Source organism: Copidosoma floridanum, unplaced genomic scaffold (assembly GCF_036245765.1).
Source record: "Copidosoma floridanum isolate Cflo_tuat_1 unplaced genomic scaffold, Cflo_Japanese_pri ptg000021l, whole genome shotgun sequence".
NCBI lineage: Eukaryota > Metazoa > Arthropoda > Insecta > Hymenoptera > Encyrtidae > Copidosoma > Copidosoma floridanum.
In genome coordinates this window covers 23,072,214-23,096,971 of record NW_028321898.1, presented here as the reverse complement: position 1 = coordinate 23,096,971, position 24,758 = coordinate 23,072,214, and the positions used below count along the sequence as shown (strand labels likewise).

The 24,758-nt window shown below is 36.3% G+C and overlaps 5 protein-coding genes across 6 annotated transcripts in view; 3 read left to right on the top strand and 2 right to left on the bottom strand.

The window, feature by feature from the left end:
* Positions 1 to 401: 401 nt before the first annotated feature.
* Positions 402 to 2,897, top strand: Sgf11 (SAGA associated factor 11kDa). 2 transcript variants are annotated; one of them, XM_089594321.1, is made up of 3 exons: positions 402 to 736; positions 1,155 to 1,462; positions 1,520 to 2,897. In XM_089594321.1, exons 1-3 carry the CDS (start codon positions 520 to 522, stop codon positions 1,994 to 1,996), a joined length of 1,002 nt encoding a protein of 333 aa, XP_089450447.1. In that variant the 5' UTR covers positions 402 to 519; the 3' UTR covers positions 1,997 to 2,897. The 2 variants fall into 2 exon arrangements, with proteins under 2 accessions (XP_089450447.1, XP_014207751.2); XM_014352265.2 differs by having other exon boundaries at positions 1,155 to 2,897.
* Positions 2,898 to 7,120: 4,223 nt separating this feature from the next.
* On the top strand, positions 7,121 to 8,959 carry LOC106638853 (CDAN1-interacting nuclease 1). The gene is made up of 7 exons (XM_014352226.2): positions 7,121 to 7,370; positions 7,458 to 7,655; positions 7,797 to 7,901; positions 7,980 to 8,122; positions 8,259 to 8,338; positions 8,430 to 8,479; positions 8,550 to 8,959. Exons 2-7 carry the CDS (start codon positions 7,558 to 7,560, stop codon positions 8,923 to 8,925), a joined length of 852 nt encoding a protein of 283 aa, XP_014207712.2. The 5' UTR covers positions 7,121 to 7,370; positions 7,458 to 7,557; the 3' UTR covers positions 8,926 to 8,959.
* Positions 8,960 to 9,635: 676 nt separating this feature from the next.
* On the top strand, positions 9,636 to 11,050 carry LOC106638852 (uncharacterized). Its single transcript, XM_089594799.1, has 4 exons — positions 9,636 to 9,830; positions 10,118 to 10,476; positions 10,572 to 10,842; positions 10,913 to 11,050. Exons 1-4 carry the CDS (start codon positions 9,723 to 9,725, stop codon positions 11,048 to 11,050), a joined length of 876 nt encoding a protein of 291 aa, XP_089450925.1. The 5' UTR covers positions 9,636 to 9,722.
* Positions 11,051 to 11,473: 423 nt separating this feature from the next.
* LOC106638892 (protein FAM50 homolog) lies at positions 11,474 to 13,282 on the bottom strand. The gene is made up of 5 exons (XM_014352270.2): positions 13,203 to 13,282; positions 12,154 to 12,859; positions 11,881 to 12,035; positions 11,704 to 11,816; positions 11,474 to 11,635 (listed from the first exon to the last, which is right to left on the bottom strand). The coding sequence occupies exons 2-5, from the start codon at positions 12,818 to 12,820 to the stop codon at positions 11,518 to 11,520; spliced, it is 1,053 nt and encodes a 350-aa protein (XP_014207756.1). The 5' UTR covers positions 12,821 to 12,859; positions 13,203 to 13,282; the 3' UTR covers positions 11,474 to 11,517.
* A 2,985-nt stretch (positions 13,283 to 16,267) lies between these two features.
* The window catches only part of LOC106638851 (uncharacterized), a 153,079-nt gene continuing 144,588 nt past the window's right edge, over positions 16,268 to 24,758 (bottom strand). Inside the window, exons 6-11 of the mRNA XM_089594798.1 lie at positions 20,873 to 20,954; positions 19,878 to 20,254; positions 19,023 to 19,230; positions 18,168 to 18,571; positions 17,118 to 18,074; positions 16,268 to 16,740 (exon numbers count right to left, since the gene is read on the bottom strand). Coding sequence (XP_089450924.1) covers positions 16,594 to 16,740; positions 17,118 to 18,074; positions 18,168 to 18,571; positions 19,023 to 19,230; positions 19,878 to 20,254; positions 20,873 to 20,954 — 2,175 coding nt within the window. The 3' untranslated portion in view covers positions 16,268 to 16,593. The remainder of the gene's footprint in view (positions 16,741 to 17,117; positions 18,075 to 18,167; positions 18,572 to 19,022; positions 19,231 to 19,877; positions 20,255 to 20,872; positions 20,955 to 24,758) is intronic.

Below are 24,758 nucleotides of genomic sequence, written 5' to 3'. Positions count from 1 at the left end.
ACTCGTACGAGCAAATATTCTTTAAATTTAATTACAATTCGGTTCAGGAAGTGTTTTTTTAAATTAGTTAAAAATTTTAGCTCAAGCCCACAGTTAAATATATCTATATATACCATTTTATTTGACAGCTTGCCTGAGTCAGCTGTGCAGTGAACCAAGGTCCCTTCCTTCTCCCGCACACCATAAATGTGTATAGGTGTATTAGTGAAGGTTAGTTGTACTGTTTATATATAGTTGTTACAATAATATACTTTGCAATCAAAGAGTTTTTTCTGCTAAAGTTATCTCTGTGCACCGGGTATCCAAGGCCATCAGAAACCTACTATCCTGGGGTGTATCGAGAAAAAGCGTATACGGGAGCAGAGTACAACAGGAGTCGTAATCTCGAGCTCTACATGTTTGGCCTTGAAGTATCAACAAATAGATTAGGACTCCAAATTAGTGTCATCAGTCTAAGTGGGGCTGTAGTGGTGTTTACTGACCGACCGGAGCAGGGGTGAAGGAAAGAAAGACGCGAGGATGTCGGTGGCAGGTGATAAGATAGATGAGCTCAACCGGCTTTTTCTCGAGTTCATGTCAAAGTCCGAAAACGTCGAGTTGGCCACCAAAGAGATCTACGAGGACCTTCTGGACGAGGTGCTCATAGGGTTCGTTTTTGACGTTCATCGAGTGACTAAGACTGGCAGTTCTGACGTCGAGGAGGGAATACCAGACAACGAGTCCTATGCCATTGTGGGTAAGTTTGCAGTTCATCATGAACATTTGTTTTTTACAATTCAAAATTGGGATGCGTCATCGTACTCTGGTTGAGTTTATTTTATAATTTGATTTGTACACCTTCGACTTTGGTACAGATTCCGCTTTGAGTTTGGCAAAATTATTGAAATGTTGACAATCATCTTGTGCCTACCAAACACTCAGTTCGTTTTGTGAACTTTTTAAGATTGTTTACAGGTGTTTGACACAAACAACTGTGAACAATGAGACATGTTGAATGAATAAAAAAGATGTTTAGCAACAATAATGTTTATTTTTTTAAATGTAAACAGTATAGTAAAGTGCACCCTGACAAAACGTCCATTGAAAGATAAGTTTATCTTTTACATTAAAAAAAAAAAAAAAAAAAAAAAAAAAACTAAAAATCATCTCCACAGACTCGCCGGGCCTGGATGTGTTTGGCCAGCACCCAATCAAAAAGTCCCAGGAGTGCAGCTGCCCAAACTGCGAGCGCGGCGTCGCGGCCAGCCGATTCGCAACGCACCTGGAAAAATGCATGGGCATGGGACGTAACAGTTCGCGAATAGCGTCACGCCGCATTGCAAACAACTCCAAGGATCTGACCACCTACACCGGCGCCATTAGCGACGATGACGACGACGTCGATTGGAGCATGAACAACGACAAGCGCAAGCGACGTAAGGACCGCAACGGGCTCCGTAAGCTGAAGCAGCCCAAGATCGGTATCCTGGGTCAGCAACAGCAGCTCGGAGCTCTAGGCACTGCTTCCGGCTCTGGTAACCAAAAGAACGGCTCGGACTCGGCGAGCGGCGGTCAGCCAGAGTTCGGCCAGACCAGCAGCGAGAGCAGCTCGCCCAGCAATTACGAGAACATGACCTTGGAGGAGAAACGCGTCCTACTGCAGCAGATCTGCGGTGTCGTGTCGGGGCACACGAAGAAACTGTGTACTCGCTCCATGCGGTGTCCACAGCACTCGGACGAGCAACGTCGCGAGATGCGAGCCAGCCTCGAGGCGAGCGTGGTCCAGCAGGACGGTGTGCACATCGACATAGATACCTACGAGGAATCTGACGGCCAGAATTTGCGCGAGAGCCTGGCCAGGTGGGAGCGCGATCGGGAAGGCTCCAGCCCCGCGGACTCGGCCTCGACTACCTCGACTTCGTCATCTCACGTCGGCCGCAAGCGCGAGAGCAAGTCCAAGGGCAAGAACAAGGCCTCCAAACGTGACCGCGTCTCTCCCTCGTCTCAGGCCGACTGAGCCCACGTTGCCGGCGATCCGCGGCTCTGAGCACCGCTGTTGCGCTCTTTACTGTCTGCTGACTATGTCCCGCGACCTTGATTCCGCATGGGCTTCCTAATTGACGTCGTTCGTCGTCCTCGTCAGTGTCGTTGGTCGTGGTGTGTCGGTGACGCCGGTAACTGACTATTAGCTCGTGGTTGAGCTGAGAAAAAAAAAAAAAAAAAATTGCATTGTAATTATCTCAAGTGATTTGACAGTGTGCATTAAATCAATGCAAAATGAATTCTTCACCCCAAGCTCGAATCTGCCTTTGTACTACACTGAAAGAAAAAAATTAATGTAACATAAGCAGCTGAGAAGTCGTTGCTCTGCTTGGACGGTGTTTTGTGGTAAGAGAGTTAATTTTCTCTCTCAAAAGTAGTTGTAAAAAAGAGTCTTGTTCGAGTGTACGTAGTTAATGTGTCTTTGATTGTTTTGACAGAAAATGTTTCAAAAGTTGAGGTAGAAAGGTATAAATATAGAAAAGAAAAACTTGAATATTTAACGATGTTCCTGAGAATTTCGTACAAAATACATATGTTTTTTTAGGAAAAAAAAAAAAAAAAAACTATTACGAATTAATAAAATTGTAATTAATTATCATAAGACCTTGCAGCAATGCCGTTGTAAATAATTGCGCTTGGATGTAAATTTTTTAAATAGCAGGGAATTTTATAAATGCACGGATGTGTGCATTTATAAAATTAATATGATTACATATGATTTGAACAATGTAAATCCAATTGTTTGAATGTTTTAGTTTTTTAAAATCTGTAAGCCATCTGTAAGATTCAAATTTTAATTCAAGTAACTTTGATGATATGGTGGTTAATGTTTTAAAACACGGAAGTACCGCTTAAACTAAATTATAAAATAGAGGTATAAGTACTGTACAATAAATATTGAATAATTTTTTTACTGAAAATTACAAGTTGTACTTATTAAACCAACAGCTTAATTTAAATTTACCATAAGAATCAATAAAAAGTTTATTGTTCATAATATATTATTGAATGAAATGAAACATTTTTTAAAGATCAGAATACAATTTTTGTTTACAATAAGTATTATTTATTAAAACCATGGTCTTTATGAAATTACGTTCATGACTGAAATCATGTTTTACTTTACAAGATAAGAGTCAAAAGGAGTGTTACAAGAATTTTCATCGAAAAATTATTTCAACGAAATAATACAAAGTTTGCTTTATTGGTTCGTGAAACGACAACTTTTTTTATGCTAAATTAATCTGAGATAAAGGTAAGATACTACAGTTTAAGTGATATTTAACAATGTACAGTAAAACTTATATTTTGTTATAAAAAAAAAATATTGTTTTGGTTTTCCACGATTTAATTCGTTAGCTAAACTTTTTAGGCGGCCTTGAAATTTGAAAAACAAATCTGTGGGGACCCTCTCACACACATGTACGTACACTTCGGCTCCCCGTCCTTCTCCAACCATCCGCTAGGCGTCTAACCATGTCACTCGACCTTCTCGCAAGTGCCCGGATTTCATGTTGGTTATTATATAAGGGCGTTTAAGATTGAGCTAGGGTATCCCCACCGATATAGGTGTCTAAGGCAGGGAGCACGTCATCAGCCTTACTGATGAGTCCTGGCGTGCTCCCGGGACGAAACATCTAATAATCTTTTCTCTCCTATCATGGCATAACTTGATAGCCATATTGGTGACCCCGTAAACTTGAACATGCGCAACCTTCTTCTAATTATTCTAATAGCATCTCCGTAATCTCTACGCCTCGGGACAGCAACTAGCTTCCCTCTCTTTCTCCGACTTGACCTCTGTCTCGGTCGCGGCTAGAGCTTCTGCTCGCCTCTCTCTAGGACTCTACAAGAGCGTGGAGGATTCGGAGATCTACTTTATCATCCATCGACTTCTTTCTCCCCTATCTTGCCTTCTGCTAATACACCACGTCATGCACGTCATATGCGTCACTGCGCACTTCTTACATATCGTCACCACTCCTTCATCCGGCGTTGTAACTGGAGGGGGAGTATGTGGGGGGGGACCCTCTCACACACATGTACGTACACTTTTCGGCTCCCCGTCCTTCTCCAACCATCCGCTAGGCGTCTAACCATGTCACTCGACCTTCTCGCAAGTGCCCGGATTTCATGTTGGTTAATATATAAGAGCGTTTAAGATTGAGCTAGGGTATCCCCACCGATATAGGTGTCTAAGGCAGGGAGCACGTCATCAGCCTTACTGATGAGTCCTGGCGTGCTCCCGGGACGAAACATCTAATAATCTTTTCTCTCCTCTCATGGCATAACTTGATAGCCATAAATCTAGTGTACCAGCGCCATCTAGTGTTGCGGATTTCGCGAACGCGAACTGACTCGCGAACTATTTTCTAGGGGAACTGTCTTGAAAACATCCCTAGATTTTAGGGATTTATGCAAGAAGTAAATCACTAGAAATACATACTGCATTAAGTCAAAAATCGTAGACGTGAAGGGTCTAAGTCTAAGGGTGTTTTCCGCAATCGTCTGCACGGCCAGCAAGTAATTTAAGGTTGCGCTCTACGCTATATATACCATCAGGTCGGTAAGTCAACTATGCCTTGAATTAACTGACGCTCTGTTCCGTAATCTGGCCAGTTAAAATAGCAGACGACAGTCAACAGCGATGAAATCTTCACTTTTTTCTCGACTTTCACGTCGTCTGCTGTTTTAACTGCGCAGTTAATATAAGGCCATGGCCAGATTACGGAATATATTACAGCGCCAGTTTAATTCAAGGTAGTTGACTTACTGACCTGACAGTAACGTAGAGCGCAAATTTAAATTACTTGCTGGTGACGACGATTGCGGAAAACACCCCAAGCGGCGTTACCACCACGACAACGTAACTTTACAGCCTCTGATTTTATCATTCTGGTAAAGAGAGCACGGTGTAAGATGTACGTGAAGCTATGTGTAGTAATTAAAGAAATTACTACTAAGTAATGCCATATGGTCGATTTTATTAAACCATATGAATATCTCTATTTTTAGAGGTCAACTTTCGAGTAAAAAATAGATTGTAAACTTGCCGCAAACAGCACAAACCACGTCAACTTTTTATTATCTATCTATAAAATTAGTTGCGGCTGGTTTGTAATTATCAAAGTGACTTTGCTGTAAATAGCAATAGTTATTTGGATCAGCGCCATCTAGCGGTCTTTATTTTTTGGCCAAAAGTGGCTCCTAAAATTCTCAATCAGAGCATTCAGGATTAGAGCCATTTAGTCAATTACAAACCAGCCGCAACTCATGATGAAGCTATAAAATGAAAAAATAACAATACGTGTGTTTTAGGCGGCAAGTTAACAATCTATTTTCTACCAAAAAATCGACCTCCTATGTGTTTGTACTTTTAAAGATAAATTTTCAAGCACAAGATGTATTGTTAACTTGCCGCCAAAAACACACGTATCATTATTTTTTAATTTTATAGCTTCGTCATGAGTTGCGGCTGGTTTATAATTGACTAAATGGCTCTAATCCTGAATGCTCTGATTGAGAATTTTAGGAGCTACTTTTGACCAAAAAATAAAAACCGCTAGATGGCGCTGATCCAAAATAATTATTGCTACTTACAGTAAAGTCACTTTATCAGTTATAAACCAGCCGCAAATAATTTTATAAATAGACGATAAATAGTTGACATTTTTTATGCTACTTGCGGCAAGTTTCTACATGAATATTCTACATATCTTATATGGCTCATAGAATCGACAATATTTACAAAATTACAATACTCTTGACCTTTTACAATTAACTCATGTAAGCACAAATTAATCAGTCCAAAAGAGACAACCGAAGAAAAAAGGCCTGAAAAAGAAGCACAGTCACACGAAAAGTCTCATACAAGAATGGAGCAGGAGCATTGGATCTCACTTGATCAGAGAAGGTTGGGTTCTTTGTTTACTTGTAACATTTAAAATTTACATCTCTGTAATAAATGTATTCTTCAATTAGTGAGATCCGATGCTCCATTCCTAGGAGACTCTTCGTGTGGCTGCTTCTTTTTAAGACCTTTTTTCTTCAGTTGTCTCTTTTCGACTGATTAATTTACGTGTATATTTGATCGTGATTTACGATTTCTGTAACACAAATTTTGTTATGTACATATTATATAAGTTAACTGTTTATTGGAATTCTAAAGTTGAAGGGCTGTTCTTTCATTAGTTAATGGTAAAAGGTCAAGAGTATTGTAATTTTGTAAATATTGTCGATTTTATGAGCCATATAAGATATGTAGAATATTCATGTAGAAACTTGTCGCAAGTAGCATAAAAAATGTCAACTATTTATCGTCTATTTATAAAATTATTTGCGGCTGGTTTATAACTGATAAAGTGACTTTACTGTAAGTAGCAATAATTATTTTGGATCAGCGCCATCTAGCGGTTTTTATTTTTTGGTCAAAAGTAGCTCCTAAAATTCTCAATCAGAGCATTCAGGATTAGAGCCATTTAGTCAATTATAAACCAGCCGCAACTCATGACGAAGCTATAAAATTAAAAAATAATGATACGTGTGTTTTTGGCGGCAAGTTAACAATACATCTTGTGCTTGAAAATTTATCTTTAAAAGTACAAACACATAGGAGGTCGATTTTTTGGTAGAAAATAGATTGTTAACTTGCCGCCTAAAACACACGTATTGTTATTTTTTCATTTTATAGCTTCATCATGAGTTGCGGCTGGTTTGTAATTGACTAAATGGCTCTAATCCTGAATGCTCTGATTGAGAATTTTAGGAGCCACTTTTGGCCAAAAAATAAAGACCGCTAGATGGCGCTGATCCAAATAACTATTGCTATTTACAGCAAAGTCACTTTGATAATTACAAACCAGCCGCAACTAATTTTATAGATAGATAATAAAAAGTTGACGTGGTTTGTGCTGTTTGCGGCAAGTTTACAATCTATTTTTTACTCGAAAGTTGACCTCTAAAAATAGAGATATTCATATGGTTTAATAAAATCGACCATATGGCATTACTTAGTAGTAATTTCTTTAATTACTACACATAGCTTCACGTACATCTTACACCGTGCTCTCTTTACCAGAATGATAAAATCAGAGGCTGTAAAGTTACGTTGTCGTGGTGGTAACGCCGCTTGGGGTGTTTTCCGCAATCGTCGTCACCAGCAAGTAATTTAAATTTGCGCTCTACGTTACCGTCAGGTCAGTAAGTCAACAAATATATTATATATGCTTCGAAATACGCCCACACTGTCCCCGACCGTCCCTGGATTGTAAGAAACCAGCTGAATGCCTGAATATCTGGCGTTTACCGGATTCCGGATTGTGTAATTTTTCCTGCAAACATAACCTTGAGTAGTTTTTTTCTTGTTTACACGTTATAATTTGGTTTGTTAGAATAATTAATAGCAAAATATAACGAATGATAAAAAAATCTTACAGTGATATGGATTTCTATTGTTTTTGGTAAAAAGAGATTATCTACAGTTTGAGGTTAGAGTCAATTGTTTGTTTATGTTTGACGCACTTTAACAATAACAACATGAAGGACGAAGAGTACAAAAAAATTGTCAAGACGATACAAAATTATCGGGGTCTATCAAGAGAATGTGCCAACATGTTGCTTGCAAAATACAAAAGGTAAAGTTTACTCAATTCTCAAGTTTTTCAAACGTTTCTCACAGGTTTCTTCATCATTCATGAATTATTTACTTTCGTAAATTTTTGATGAATTTGTAAAATACGTTAAACAAGTAAAAAATGAGTGTGTTGTTTTTTCAGTTTTCCCCCAACGACATTGTACGGCATATTGTCGCAAGAGATTAAAAAAAAGATGACAATGTTGCATTGGAAAGTGTTTGGTAAAGACACTGATTTTTATGGAAAGTGAGTTTAAAATTTTTTAAATATAGCCAAGTCACAAATGCAATATATAAGTTTAAATAATTTTTTTTTTTTCCTTAGTTATTTAGAAGCTGCAAAGAAGCAAGAACAGTCCTCTAATAAATCTTCAATTCTGCTAAAAACAGCAATTAAGCATGATGTGTGTCCTTCACTGTTGGCTCGAAAAGTATTGGAGGAGTATTGTAATCTGAAAGATAGTAAAAGTAAGTGTAATTTGTTTTGGTTTTTTTGCATGACTTACAATAGTATACAATTCTTTCCATTTCAATGAAATATTGGCATTTTATCTATCAAAACTTCAAATTTATCAACTAAATGAAGATGTGTATTGATTTCTAGTAACCAAACAAGATATTAGCAAGATGATGAGAGATACCACATTAATAGAAGACAAAGATCTGGCTTATGATATTTACATGGTAAGACAAACATAAGGTTATCGAAGAGTTCTTACATCCCTTGATTATTTAGTTTTGAGAGTAAGAATTATTGCACATTGTATGTTTTTAGTGTATCTTGTATGATGATCAATATGGTCCAATCAGTAGTGCAATCGATGAGTAAGTTAAATGAAATATATCGTATTTATACACTAAACAATCATTTTAACTTATTATATCATAAAAATAGGTCCATTGGAGAGGAGTATGAAATGAAACTGGAAATTCATTTAAAGGAACATAACATACCATTTTACAATGAAAATCATCTTCGTTCTAAAGGGTACGATAAAACACCTGATTTCAAATTAGAAATTCCGATAGCCGTAAATGGTTTCGTTGTAAATTGGATTGAATCAAAAGGCCAGTTTGGAAGCCCTAAAAATCATCAAACTTACATAAAAGAACAGTTTTCCAGTTATTGGAATCGGTTTGGTCCAGGATTAGTTATTTATTGGTTTGGTTATGTAGATAGTATCGTTCAAGCAAGTGAGACAAAATTCATTATTATGGATCATTTTCCTAAAAACATCCAATACATGGATCCAAGTTCCCTGAGGAGCTAACTGTGCGTACACAGCAAGTGTTGTATAGATGTAAATACTTTTTTGTAAGTTTTATTGTATGTACATAATAAAGTTGTATATATAAAAAACAATGGTATACGGTGAAAGTCATTTGTTTTCTGTGCATAAAAATGCTCACGAAAAAAATTTTCTGATGTTTTAATTGTTCCAAGCACATTTTATCATTGCAGCCAATAGATAAAGCTCGAGATAATGCTTTATTTATCGAATTCCATAATGAATCCCAAAATATACATAATAAACAAGTTTTCATAGTACAAAAAATAATACAGAGACCGCTCTCAGTGCACCGTACAAACAGACCTATTGTGTACTTGGTTGAGAGATCGGTAGTAAAATAATCGAGAAACGTGAGAAAAGACCAAACGGGTGAGCACAACACTGATATTCATCTCGCTCGTGCACAGTCATCCTCTTCGGAATCTCCCATATCCTACAAATAAATTCTTCTGCCCGCGAGCTGTGTCGATCGTCCAATCGTCCTTGAAAGTGAAATAAATTATTACGTGACTCTCCAGCCGTCGTTTTTGCAACCAATTTCGCTGCTGTCTTGACGTTACATGTTGTAAGTCCGATGATGTCAGTTTTTAAGGAAAAAAAAAGAGTAACTTGCTCCCAACAGTTCTCGTCATGATTTCAATGCGAACGCGTCGTTTTTATTGTTTACATTCTGATATATTATTTTTTTTGTGGATATCTCCAGCTGAATTGCACGCACGCACTTAATACTTTTACATCTTCTTAACGAGAGAACTTGTAACCCTTCCGAGATAAGTATGTCAAAAGAAACGGTAATCAAAAAACCGCAGGTGGGCCACACAGGCCCGTTACCTGTGCCGATCATCAGGGCTTTACCGCCGCAGATAACGAAACTGATGAAAGAGGTGAGTGTTTCGATCTATACCTCTACGCAATAGGTACATGTCGTTCATCAGCGTTTCGTTTCGAAACTCCTCCGAAATTGATGTTGAATCATCCGTCCTTGTAAAAAATGTGTTGCAATGATTTTTATTTGTTTTAACAAAATCTATCATATTCTGAGGTAAAGATTTGCTAAAGAAGTCGAAACTCATGTAAAGCTAACTTGAATTGTATTTCCGAGGGGGCGATTGGTAAAAATTAATTTTTTCTTCAGTACCGCCAAATTTATAACGATATCAACAATTTCCAGGAAGATGAGGAGACCTGGATATCCGGAGAAGAGCTGTGCACCGAGGGTAGCAGCGACGACGAGGATACCTGCAGGTACAAGAAAAACGACCAGTCGTCTTCTTCGAAACCTCGTTATCCGCCAACAAACATCAAAACACAGGAGGAATCTTGTCCTCGGGTTGAATGTGTTGAATCGAGTTCGAAGGGCGAGTCGTCGGTGAGAGACCACCAGGAAGCGAGCGATGACGATGACCGTGATGATAAGATCTCGTGGAAAGCCAACAGAGGTACTGGTGCTAGGCTTCTTGTTTCCAGCTCGGGACTCGCGCAGGATCCTTTATGTCCTGCCAGCGATATTTTTCCCCGCTTCAATGGGATCTCCTCTCCTTGAGCAGTGGATTCGTTAATTGATTTGAGCTTCTACGCTTTTTTTTTCAACGATAAGATTTGTGGATTTTTATCGATTCAAAAAGGAGTCATGAAAAATTATGGTTGAGTTTTTTAAACTTTACAGATGAATCATTAGGAGGTAGAGTTTTAGCCCTGCAAGGGTATAAACGAAGATGCGAAGAGACGGATCAGTGGGTGACGGAAATTTATAAGGATTTTTTGAAAAGTTTTAAGCATTTCGAAAACGCGGAGAGTGATTTGATCGTGAGAAGGAGTGAAAGTGTCATAGATGAAATGAGAAGGAATGTAAATTTTTTTGACTCCAAGATACAAGAGTTGCACAGTCGCGTAGAGGTATATTATTGAATACATTGTGAAACGCAAGATGAAAAAACATTTTTAACGCTTCATTGTTCATGTTTAGATAATTAAAGAAGAAACAATGTTAATTCAAAGAGAAAATCGAATGAGGCTGAGAGAAGTTGTGAGAAAAGATCCTATAGAATCGAACAGCATAGCCCAAAATACAAAAAGTTTTATGGATTTGTGTGTTGATGCGTGATCGAATTCATCAGGTAATTCGTCAAGTTTAATTATAAAAAAAATTATATCCAACGTTAATATAGATTAAATAAACTCTAGATAACGATTCGTGCGAAAAACTGAAAACGATTAAGAGAAAATATATTTTAACTATATTATTTGCAAAAAACTAGTAAAATTACTAGAAACGTCAGATATACTGACAGAACGTCCAAAAGTACGAACTTGGTGCAAAATGAACACATGTTGGCTCAAAATTATTTATTAAAAGAGTATAAAATTGAGGAAATAAATCATTGTCACTCCTATTAATGATTGTACTTGATTATTTTCAAAAAATTAAACCATCATTTCAGTTATTACTAAAAGGTTATACTTGAATCGAAGAATATGCAACGGTTAAAACTAATATTAAAACTGAAAAGTGTGTAAACAGGTACTGTAACATTAGATTTCGCTTTTTATTTACAACAATGACACAATTTACTAATTTTTTTCTTTCTTTTTTTTGTCTGAAATCGTGTATTTATCATAAGTTTTTGTAGGATCATATGGTTCCCATCGACTGGCTGGAAAAATATGTTTATTTCTTTCATACCATGATCTAAAATAAAGAGCAGCGTTAAAACGTATAACTTCAATTATTTTTTATATTTAATGATCATGCCTTACCTGAGCAGTACTTTTCCTGCATGTGACTCTTCCGTTTCAACCGAAGCATCTGACATCAATCGAATATCATCATGAACATCAAATGAGAACAGAGGTCCACTTTTTCCTCTTGCCTAGAAATTAATATTAGCACTTGTTTATTCAATAGCTTGTAATTGTATATTACAAATGTTTTACCTTGGTCACAATGAAATCATAAAATGTGTAATGATGAGGTAATATCAGATCTTCTTTGACATACATCAACTGATCTGCCATTACAGTTTTCAGCTCACTGAACTCTTTTCTCAATACTTCCAAGCATCTCTGAAGTAGTTGATAAATCGAATTACCTGCCAACAGTACGAACTAATGCCAATGAATACAGTCTTATTCCCATGTAAAACTTGACAAATATAAGGTTACAAAGAAACAATATCACTGCAATAATATTGCCATTTAAATCTTTACCTTTTTTCATTATAACACTTCGCCTGTGTCCAGATCCATCCCAATAACTGAAAGTAATTTCAATTTCTTCCTCTTTCAGTGCATTTTGTTTCTGTGCCCACTCTTGCCTCAACTCTTCTCTTAATTTATTCTCCTCCTCTTCTCTTTCTCTATCAGGCAAAAAGCTTGTATCCACATCTGGATTTTTCTTAATTTTCTTTACAACCGGTTCTAAATTCTCACTGGTTTTCGATTTATTTGATTTTTCTGACTTGGCATCCGAATCGTCATCTGAACAGTTTTCCTCCTCGTCCTCATCCAAGTTAAAGGACAAAGCTTGAATTTGCTTTTTCTGTTTTGATTTCTCTGCCTGTTTGGCAGCTAGTGCTCGTTCTTTCTCCTGTTGCTTCTCTTTTTCTTTTTGTGCTAGTTTTCTTTCTCTCTCTTTTACGATATTCTCCTGCTTTGCTTTCATCTCATCTAAGGTGACCAGACCAATGGTGGAAGTCTTGAGCTGCTGTTCAACTGCATTGTAGTGGGTAGCAAATTTATTTTCTATGTTGTGGATTTTCAAGTCGTTCTCTATTTTCTTTTTTCGCAACTCAATCTCCTGTTGGGCGATCTCTCGCTTTTTCATGAGCTGCATAGCTCTGCCAGCTTCACTGGCTGCCCCTTTGTAATGAGCCATTGTTTATTATTGAATGTTATCAGCAATCAAGGATTACCTCTGTGAATGAAAGACAAAAATTAATTAATTCTACTAGTGAGAAATTCTTGAGTTGAATGAAAAAATGACAATATGAATGAATTATTGGAAATAAAATATTTAAGGAAATTATTATTCGCAATCTAATGATTGATATTTGGCAGATTAGAACTTTATTAAGTACAGAGGTTGACTATTTTAATGAAAGTTTACACCTGAAAATATACGTAACTACTTTAAACAGTTGTGATTAATTCCTTTTAACCTGAAAAATCAAAAGTAGGATATGTGCAAGTTCCTAACACTATTGACGTTTGCGATGATTAGAAAACTAACAATTTCTTAAAATTTTTCAATGACTTACTTTTTAAGGAAAAAATAATAATACACCAAAACTAAAACTCGTAAATATTTATCTCAGCTTTTTTTTCTCTGCGGTGACAATCACACACACACACCAGCAACGCAATAACGATACATAGGAACATAGGTGCGTTACCACTATATAGTAATTAGTGATTTACAGTTTAGTGATTTTTCATGACGTTGGTGTTCCTGATTAAATTCGCGCGTAAATATAAACACTCCACCAGCAAATTCGAAGGCTTGGCTAATGAAAAGCAAAGTGGTGTCTTTGTGTGCAAGATACGATGATAATTTTTTATTCATCTATGAAAAAAATGAGGCAAGTTATTAAACATATATGAAACTAATTTAAAAAATTGTTTAACCAATTTTTGATGAAAAAAATACGTCGTTGTCGTAATGTAATTATCTTCTGCGCGAAGTAAATTTGTACAATAAATTTAAAACAGTAAAACTGTAAAATCGAAGTAATACGTGTAATTAAAATTTTTTTATTGATTTTTTAAACCGTTTATTCATTAGTAGATAGGTCATTGCAAAGTTTTTTGATTGTTTTAGGATTACGTTTGATAAACATCTGAATTAATGAAAAAAGAAATTAATTTGTGTAGCTCGTAAAAATTACTACTTAGGTTCAGTACCACTACAAAGCCAATTTTTTACGAAATTTTGTAAAAAGTATTGATGAATCAGGATGGCAATCAATGGAACTTCAATTAACATACAATCATGATTATTTATGCATGTTTATTATTTACAGTAATAAAATTGAAATCGATAATACATGTACACTTTCAATCAACTTGAGTTGATAAACAATAAATAATTACCATTACATTTACTTGAGCTAAGTACAATCGCTGTGTGTTAGTGTGTCTCTTAAATGAATCAAATATTAAGTAAATCGCTGTTATATATGTTTTACTATCATTAGGTACAGTTCCAAGCCCACTAATATTATCCGTTACAAAAAATATGTTTAACATTGAACTGTCAAAGGTTTCCGACTTGCGTATAATACATTTTTCTTTTTCAATTGATTTTACAATTATAAAACAATAGGAACAACAACAACAATCATAGTGATGATAAAAATAACGATAATAATAACAATAATAATCGCAGTACTGTTTATTCGTCGTCATGAGTCGTTTTTAGGCTCAGCATATAAATAGCATAAATATTGTAGTTCGCAAAAATTTGTTAATAAAATAATAATATGAAATTAATTGAAGAGGCCGACATACGAACATTCCTTATCAGATCAAACAAACCATCTGAAGCTGTTACAGTTAATTTAAACAATGGTTAAGTAACATACGTGATTAAGTTAAAAATTTTTTTTTGCCAATTTAACTTTTTCATATTAATTTCATTCTGCAGCCTCATGATTGACAATTTTAAAAAAAGTTTTATGTTAACGTATTATATTTAATTTATTTGGAGCCTTGAGGACGTCAATAAACAGCAAAACTCTTTTGGTTGACACTAACATTATGTTCTTAGGATTTCATTGGAATGCATTTGGGATCCTCATTGATTCTGCGCTTGCATTTTTTTTTTCGTCCTCAGTGCCATATGTCGTATTTAAACAAACACTTGCATGCATTTTTACATTAATACATCCGTACATTTTCTATTTATCAACATTTAAACTTTACACTTGAAATATTTTTGAAATTCCTTTTGTCTAAAGAAAAATTTGAATGCTGAAAAAATTGAAGCCTTAAGTTTTTGTATGCGTTTGAGTGACAATTGTTGAGTTTATCTAAATCTGCCTATCGTTGTGGTATAGATGAATTTTCATTAGTGTTATTGTTAACTCATTTATTATTCTCATTTTCGATATTTACAGTAAAGAACATATGATGATAACTCTGTTTAAATAAACAATCCTTTTTCTTAATTTTCTTTAAAATTGTAGAATCAATGTAACACAATTTTCTGTAAATGTTGGTGTAAATTTCTTTTCTAAGAAAGCGTTCCTTTACAGATGATTTTATACATTTTAAAATTTGGGAACAATTTTTAAAATATTAAATACCATTTGGTTGAATTCCACTACTAATATAAGAAGAAATCTTTTATTTGAAATATTTTGAGGAATATTTTCTAGATGCCTATTGTGGGAAGTGTATAATCGATTATTGGCTTAAATTACTGAGTGCATGTGCATAAGTGTACTTTTATAAATGAATAATAAAATATTCATAATGTAAATTCTTATGTTTTTTGACACTTAGTGGATTAAGCATATGATTTAATTTTTTTGTATAACATACAATCGATCCTTATATTTATTAGTCGTTATACTATTAAAATTTTTTAGCTACTACATTTAAAGTTATTTATTTATTTATTTTTCATTTTTTGGTTCGTAATAAAAATTGAATGATTTTTCTGAGTACTTCTAAGTGAGAATATGATAGTGTTTATGCGCAATAAGGAGGTCCAATGATTTTCTTACAACGCTGAGAAAGTAGTAGAACTTATAGTAGACTTATGTAGAATTTTAACTATTTAAAGTGTCAAAAATTTTTGAGAATTTTTTCAATATTTTATACCATACATTTTTTGTCATGTAGTTTTCTTATTAATAGTCATTATTAATTAAAATTCTTACTTATTTCTCTCCATTTTAAGAAAATCTTTCAAGTGTAACGTACGATATGCACCTCCGTAATACAAGGTTATATAATTATGAAAAAAACTGAATAGCTTCATGATAAATATGCCATGAAATACTAGAAAAAAAATTGATGAGCAGAATTAAATTTTAATACAATACAATAATAATTAAAAATAACAAAATAATCTATAGTTATCTACTTTTTGGATGTAACGAAAGATCTCGATGTATTTTAATTTTATGGCATACGTTTTTAAAAATTTTATTTATTTTTATATTAAAACTGACAAATCAGACTTTAAAGTTACGTATCGTAAAACGTTTAACGATTAGTAGTCTCAGACTTTACTTTGTGTATATAAAATTGTATTGATATCCAGTAATTAAAGGTTCGATTGTATCATACAAGTAATACACAACGAATACGTTATTGGTAAAAATATCGTGGAAGTACAGTATTGATTATTTCGTTCTCGCAATCGTTTTTTTTCCTGTTTGTACAAAATTTGTATACCTATAGTGCGGTAGTTCGATTTTGTGTGCGTTTGTGGAAAAGTGGAATTTGAAAAATGGAATTGTACTTAATTAGAAAGAACCCAATGATCATTTGCATACTTCGAAAATATTTTACTTCATAAATGTTCATCAGTAATTTCCAGACAGTTATGTCCGATTTGTAAGTGATTAACATTTAAAATTTATTCCATCAATTTTTTCTCCAAATATATATATATATCTTAAGCTATTTTTTTTTATTAATTTATTTAACATTATCTTTATTTGCTGTAACATTTTGATCTTGACGAGCGAGAAGCATTGACTTTCCTACGTTTACTGCAGGAATTGGTGTTGATGATGTTGAAATCTTGTGAGATGATGAATTTTTAATGCTGACATTCACTTCGAGCTAGAACATAAAAGTATTAAATAAAGCATTAATAAATTTTTAATTTTTATCAAAACTAAGTAGTTTGGATTATAAAACAGTTATTATAATTTTTTTATTTGTGAAAATTAAGTGTAAAAATGTGATTTCATTCCGTCATTAAATATGAGGAATAATTAATTCCTATATGAACAAATGGTAATTTATAGGAATTTGTTTCATTTTTTTTTTTTTAATTTATGCACTGAGAAGTGAAAAAAATTGAAATGATCAAAGGATCATATTATTTGTGAATTGAAAAACTACTTGTTAAAGTATACGATTTTAACGAGTGCACGAAGCGCACCCGATTTGTCTGGTATTATTGAAATGTACGAGAATTCACAAGAAAGACTCACTAAAACGGGTCCAGTTTCCTTGAGGTTCTCCAACTGATTTTCCAGCGCATCTGCACCTTTACCACCTGTTTCATTGACACCGCTGCTCTTCTTCCACACGTTCATCTTCAACTGACCAGCGAATGGATCTGAATTGTCCGCGACGGAATCCGATAGTCCAACCTCCTCGACGTCATTTTTTCTCCAGTTGTACCGTGGCCGCGACACGTCCGACACCGCGATGAAGGCATTTTTGTTAGGCTTGTCAAGGATCAGCCCCGACTTGGAGCTTGGCTGGCCCGTCACCTTGTGATAGGCAAACTGTTTGTATTTGGCTGGCCAAACGTTACTCGACGTCCCGCCCTTCCACTCATTGGTTGGTTTTTCCCTTGGCCATGTCTTTTCATTGGTAGGCGACGTCGGACGCTCCTCGATGTTCCAATTAGGACTGCCGTCACCAGTGGATGATCCAACTTCGTCGAAATTCTCCCGAAGCTTCATGCTATTGTACCAGGATGGATGTCCTTCATTCCACGCCAGTCGCCCGGAATCCTCGATCCCAATGGTTTTGTCCTGTTTGTCCAGCTTACGAAGCTTTTGCTGTTTCGAAGTCTTCGTTGGGTCCTTGTCCGGTCTCGGTCTTCCGTTGTTATACAGACCCAACTTTCGTGCCAAATCCGCGTTTGGATTGTAAGACTTTCCGTTTTCGTCCTTTGGCCAAGGCTTGGCTCCAGGTAGCTTGAACGGCCACGTGGCCGGATCCGAGGTCAAACTGTTCCACGTCTTCATGGTCAGCTTTGGTGGTTCTTTCGGATCGTCCTCCTTGCTCTTCAACAGGGAATCGTTGTTGCGATGGTTCTCCACCTTCATCAAACTTTCCTCTCCATACTCCCGGGAGCTCTCTGGCTTCGGCCAATAATATGGTTTTGGTTGCAATCCTCGAACTTCTTTTTCCTCCAACCACGGAGGTGGGTTATCCTGTAATGTCGATAAAAAAAAAAAAAAAAACCATGCGATGATTTGCCACGTATCGGAGTACAAAAAGAATAATCAGAAAAAAAGTAAACGAACTCGTAAATGTTGTACATTCCAGTTTTGCAGCTGTCGCCAGCCCCTGGCCATGTCTTCTTCCTCCGCTTGATCGAAATAGTCTCTTTCGACGTTCAAAGGTAACCAGGTTTTCGACGCCGCAATCGGCAACCCAGCCAATCGCCGCCAATCCCACGCAGGCCTTGGTCGCACATTTCCCTCGTCCACCCTAGCCCAGGGACTGCCATAACCGAACTTCGGACCATCTTCTGGCCATGATTTGGTCTCGTCGAACTCAAGACCGGACGGCACATATTCCTGGTTACGCCCAAAGTGCCGTGCCCTCTCCTGTTCTGATTGGCCCCGGGATGGGCCAACTCGCGATGGTGACGAGATCAGGTGGCCATAATGGACGTTCTGGTAAGCTCGCTCGTTTGAATCGAATACTACAAATAAATACAAGCGGAGAATGATAATTTCGTTGGTTGTTCTTACTTTTCTCGCATGGCACTGTAATTTTCGTCTTTTGTAACGCATCTCAACAATTGTGGAAATATTCCTCAAGAAAATTTTACCAAAGGGTGCAATTCTACCTGGATCAACATTACTTTGCGTTCGTGCAGTTTTTAAATAACTTTTACTTGCAACATTTTCATGTAAAAATAAAAAAAAAAAAAACACTGCAGATTCATCTTGTCATAATAATCTGCAGAGTAACCCGAAACATTTCCGTCATCATTCGAAAGGAAAAAATTAATCATCCATTCGAAAACTGATTTTTCTTTTTTTCAATCACTACAAAAATTTCTAGTACTTAATAACTTTGTCATAATACGTATAACCCGATTTAGCATCAGTATTTTATTTGACTGTAAACTATAAAAAAGTCATGCTTACCGTCATCGCGATCCTCGTCGGACGTCTGCCGGTGGGTATTAATTTTACCAAAGTGCAGGACCCGAGGCTCCGAGTACTCTCTAGCGGCTTTGAGCATAAGCGCCTGTCTCTCTGCGTTAAGAGCCTCGAGATTTTCTCGTTCCTTGTCGGCCATCGGTCGGCCCATCGAATCTATCATTCGCTGCTTCGACGATCCCGAGTAACGCAGCTGCCGAATACGATTATTATACCGATCAGTGCCAGGTTCTATGTCACACCAACGTTAACAAGCGTTTCAGAAATAACAAAGTTGGTTCGTCAACTGTTCAATCCAGCTTTGTCGGGCGAAATTGATGATGCGCGCAAACAATTGACGAACCGTTGATTTGGTTGTTTCTAAAAGTATGCCACGTGACAAGTGTGTGAAACAAGTGATTTCCGCGTGAGTATGAATTTCGTCGTGCAAGCGAAGAGAGTTTATGCTCATGCCATTTTTTTGACTACCAGACGCTTCACGCACTCGTGCTCGAATTGGGCACCTTCGGCATCCAGTCAATGCACCTCTTAAAAAAAACTCTTTGCAACAAAATAAGTACTTAAAATAGTGTTTTTCCTGGCAAGTGCGCGAAGCGACCGTTTTACGCACGGGTAACGATATCAGGCCGAAAAAGCACTAAAAGTTGATGTCCACGAAAAAAAAAAAAAAAAAAAAAAAAAAAAAACACCTGTCTCGCTCACTTTTTGCGTAATACATACCATTATGCATAATAAAAAAAAAGTAATTTATGATGCACGCTTCATATTATTTTAATGCGCACTCGAGTCGTGACTTTTTCCCAATGAGTTAGTATGAGTGACAACGTAGCGCAAAATTACCTTGGCAAGGCCCGATTCGTGATCCTCGAGGTCGTCACTTGGCCAGGATTGTCCAAACAGTCGGTCAGCCACGACGTGCCACTTGTCAGCCGACCGCGAAGTAGTCACCCGAGGCGTCTCGGTAGTCGACGCGAACGCCAAAACCGCTGACGGACTCGACGCTTCCACCGCTATGACCGGCTTGTTCTGCCGCGGCTTCTTCTTCTTCTTCCTCTTTTTTTTCTTCTTCTTGCTTGGCTTCTTTGTCGCTCTGTTGGACAATGTTTGGACCGACGGGGACGTCGCTGATGCCATCGTGGGCTCGTGGACCAGTGTACCGCTGCTCTTCGCCAGGCGCTTTTGGGCCTCCATCGAGTGACGAGAATCCGTAAGATGCCCTAAGGAATGTTTCGAGTTGCACTTTAAAACGTAGTGCCCGTTGTCGTGGAACGGGTAAAATCGAGCTTATTTGCTTTTTTAGCTAGAAACGCGTCACGATTTTTTTCGTTTTCAAAACTATTTTAACCGTTAAAAAAGAAATCAGGGGATAACAAATATAATGGAACGCAAGGAATTCTTTTATATTTAAATTTCGAAAGAAAAGTAAGGCTACGGATGTATATAATATACCATGGTGAAGCAGTTGCTCGGGTTACTCAAAGAACTCGAAAGAGAGAGAGAGAGAGAGAGAGAGAGCTTCGGTATAACTGTTGGAAACTCTTTGGTTCAAGCACTCGGCGGAGATTTTGTAAAAACAACGAAGCATCTCCCTTTGAAATTTCGAATGCAAATGAATTTGCTCCTCCTTGAAAGCATCAAACGTTCCGCGAGCCGGTCGTTGCGGTTGCGCCCAATCAAAAGCCTCGAATGTTTCGACGGCACCGCGAAATATTTCGTTACTCGCTACAGTACCCTAAAAACCACGACTGATCTCTCTCTCTCTCAACTCGAGCTAATGCCGTGAGCGCGTTTAGTCGAAACAACAGACGGGATCGATCGAAACATCGCATACTCACTGAAAAAGCGGTTCAGCCGCTCCAACATCTTCGGATCACCGTCCAACAGCTCAAGCGCGTGGGCCCAGCGTAGCGCCTCGTCCTGTAACAGAAATATTCTTTCGTCAGTTGCGGTGCAAATCCGCGCTTGTATCTCACAGCATGCCACTTTGATCCCCGAAAGAGGGGGGATGGAACAAGTAAACAAGGCCGAAAAGTATATACCCTCGCGTGGAAACGGAAGAACTTGGCACTGAGTGGTATCAAACGTTTTCGCGCTCCATTTCACCGGGCGTCGTATCGGTGACAACGGGATTTCCGTCTTTGTCGCTCTTCGAGTCAAAGGTGGGTATGAAAGCCATCGTGTGCTGCTCGTGTGTGATCGTCGCGACTTGGTTTGCACGGCACGTAGATTTACACACGTGTACCTACAAGGATCGCTTCGGAGGTGGGGGTGTATAATGCGGTACAAGGCGGCTCTTGACGCTGATCTTTCGCGGCGCGTTTTATATCGCGGCTACGTGCGGCTGTGTGATGCCTGTAGTCGCTGCTGCCTCTTTTGCCGCGGAAATTACGGAAGCTGCACTCCGGAGGAAGTCGCGGGCGTCCTTTGATTGTGGGGCGCGGGGCTTGGGATGTGGATCGAATCTTTGCGGAGCTTTAAGCCTTTGATGACGCGTCACTGAAGTGGTTGTCACAGAGACTCTAGTGGTTTTTGTTGCTTTTCAAGCTATGGGTTGTTTTTTGTACGATGAATCGCGCAGGGATCGTCGTGAGAGGTAGTATCGTGGAGATTTTCTTGCGATGTGGCTCGTGTCTCCTTTGATAGTGGCGTGCTTTGGTTGGATACAAACTTATTGGGATTCATTGCATCGGTGTCATCCTTGCATTCTGTGTTTTCGTTTTATTTGTCGCGTGTTGCAAACCTTAGCATTTTTTTTTTTTAAATTGTTGTAGCAATATGTAAATAAAGAATTCAGCTAATGCTCGTCAATCTCGAACCGATAATAAATACTTTTTGAGACAGTGCGCAGTTGATCGCTAGACTTTGAGTAGTATAACTCGACTTTGGTCAGACGTTGGAAATGTTTTTACTTGTGTGTTCTGTATGATTCAATCCAATAAATTCGTTGCAGAGTTAATCGTAACTGTATTTTATCTTTAAGAGAACGATAAAAAAATTTCTAAATTTTTAAAGTAAGACAATGAATCAATGTATTTTAAGTAGTGTAAGCCCAGTTTAGTCAGACAATCAAATTATTTCTACTTAAATTTTTAATTAATTAGTTGATTTATTTTGGAAAATTTCTTATACATTTCAACTTTTCAAAACAGTACAATAATTCTTATAGTAGATTTTAAGTAGTATAACCAGTGCTGGTCAGACGGTCAAAATAATTTTATCATTGGAGTTTACGTACAATTAAATCTAATATACAATTCATCATATTTGTTTTAACTGTAGCTCAGTTTTAATGAAACAATCAAAATTATTTTAACTTTATGAAAGAGTAGAGCCATTTCAATTAACTTTAGTGAGGACAACGCCATTTTAGATAGAGAATCATTAAAACATTTTCCTTCTACTTTGTGTAATAACTTATTATTACACTTGTAGTGTTTTTCAGGATAGATTTATGAAAATGTTAATTTTTTGGGACAGACGAATTATTTCAATATTTTTTAAGTAGTATGACTGAATTTGGTCAGGCAATTAAGAAGTTCTTACTCACATCTTCTGTGTGATTAAATCTAATAAATTCGCTACAGAATTAATCATAAATGTATTTTATTTTTAAGAGAATGATAAAAAAAATTCTAAATTTTTAAAATGAGACAATAATTCAACGTATTTTAAGTAGTGTAAGCCCACTTTAGCCAGACAATCAAATTATTTCTACTTGAATTTTCACCTAATTAGTTGATTTGTTTAGTTTGGAGAAAATCTCAAATATCACAACTTTTCAAAACAATGCAATAATTATTAAAATAGATTTTAAGTAGTACAACCGGTCTTTGGTCAGACAATCAGAACATCTTTACTATTGGATTTTACGTACAATTAAATGTAATATACAATTCATCAGATTTATTTTAATAGTAACTCATTTTTGATAAAGGAATTACAATTATTTTAACTTTTTGAAAGAGTAGAGCCATTTCAATTAACTTTAGTGAGGACAACGCAATTTTGGGTAGAGAATCATTGAAACATTTTACTTCTATTTTGTGTAATAACTTATTCGTGAAATTTATTTCACTTGTAGTGTTTTTCAGGATAGATTTATGAAAATTGTTTCAATAATTTTTAAGTAGTATTAATGAATTTGGTCAGGCAATTAAACAATTTTTATCTATATCTTCTCTATGATCGTTGGAAAATTGACCATACTTGTATTTGATCTATATAATAAATGATAAAAAAAAACGAGTTCTTCAAAGGGGACATTAATATAATGTATTTTAAGTGGTGTGACTTGATTTTAGTCAGACAAAAAAAATATTCTTACTTTTATTTCATAAAAAATAGCACCACATAAATTCGTTATAAAATAATTGTATTTGCTGTGTTTACAGTTTATCTTTGAGAAGAGAAAGTGCAAATTTTTTCAGATAACGTTATTAGAATATACTTCAAGTAGTACAACTGGATTTGATCAGACGATTAGGTATTTTCACTTGCATTTTATTTATAATTTAATTTAACCCATTAGTTCTAAAATTTTTTTATGCAAAGTTCATCCTTCAGTAAGAAATGTTCGTTCGTGGTAACATTTGTTATAGAACGACAAGCTTGTAACAATTTACAGGATTACGTATTAATCTCTCTTTCGTGATATAATTACATGAGTTTATGTACATACTGTATAAAAAGGTATGAAAATCCTTCATTGACAAAAAAAAAAGTAAATATGTGAAATAGTAAAATACTTTTGATAAATAATATGATACATACTATTTGTTCAACCTTAATGGTAACCTTCTGTACTAATTAGAATTTTTGGTTTGATTGCATCAATAAACGTTGCACTTTTAATTCAATATTTCGTTTGATCTTTTGAGCATATTTTTATAAAGACACAAGAACTATGTTCCAATAAAATAAATGAAAAAAGCATTATGTGTTTAGCTTTCTTTGTTGCTTTGTTAATTTTCTACTCGACAAGTGTTGACGCACAATTGTTGTTTCACTATAAAAACTTGAACAACATCAACAACAAACATAACAACATTACGCACTAAAATAAATAAAATTTTTCATAAAAGACAGCGTGTTGAAATTCATTTACTTTCCCGGTCGAAATATTAAGAGCTGCGAGTCGATAAAGTGCCGGAGTAAAAGAGTAATTTAAAATTTATGAGGATCCAACGGGCTTTCGCTAAAAAGGCACATTATGGAGATCGAATCACGGCCTTAGAGGATCAGTTGGCTCCTAATGCGAAAATCAATAAATGCATCGAAAATACCGTGGCGAGCGGGAAAAGAGAGCTACAGAAATTGCAAAATTTGAAATTGTAAACAGAAATCTCATTTGCGATGCAGTGGTTCTCAGTCGCTTTTTCGGGCCACGGAGAATGATTAATCGCTCTTGGCGGTGATAGTGGAAATAAATGCCGTAGAACACGAGCAACTCGAGATTTAGATTTTCTCTCTCTTTCACCCTCTTTTGTAAATAAATGAACTTTCTTCGGCCGGTTATTTTTGCTCTCGAATAATGGTACCACTAGAAATTCCGAGGGGAAAAATCAACAGAGAGTAATCCGAGAGATTATTTTACGCTTGCGCGTGTTCACGTAGTCGTCCATTAGAAAATAGAAGATGACTGAGATTTTTTGAAAATCATACGTTTTTTCTGCTGGATTCTCTTGTGCAAGCAAAACATATCATTGTTAAAAAAAGATTATC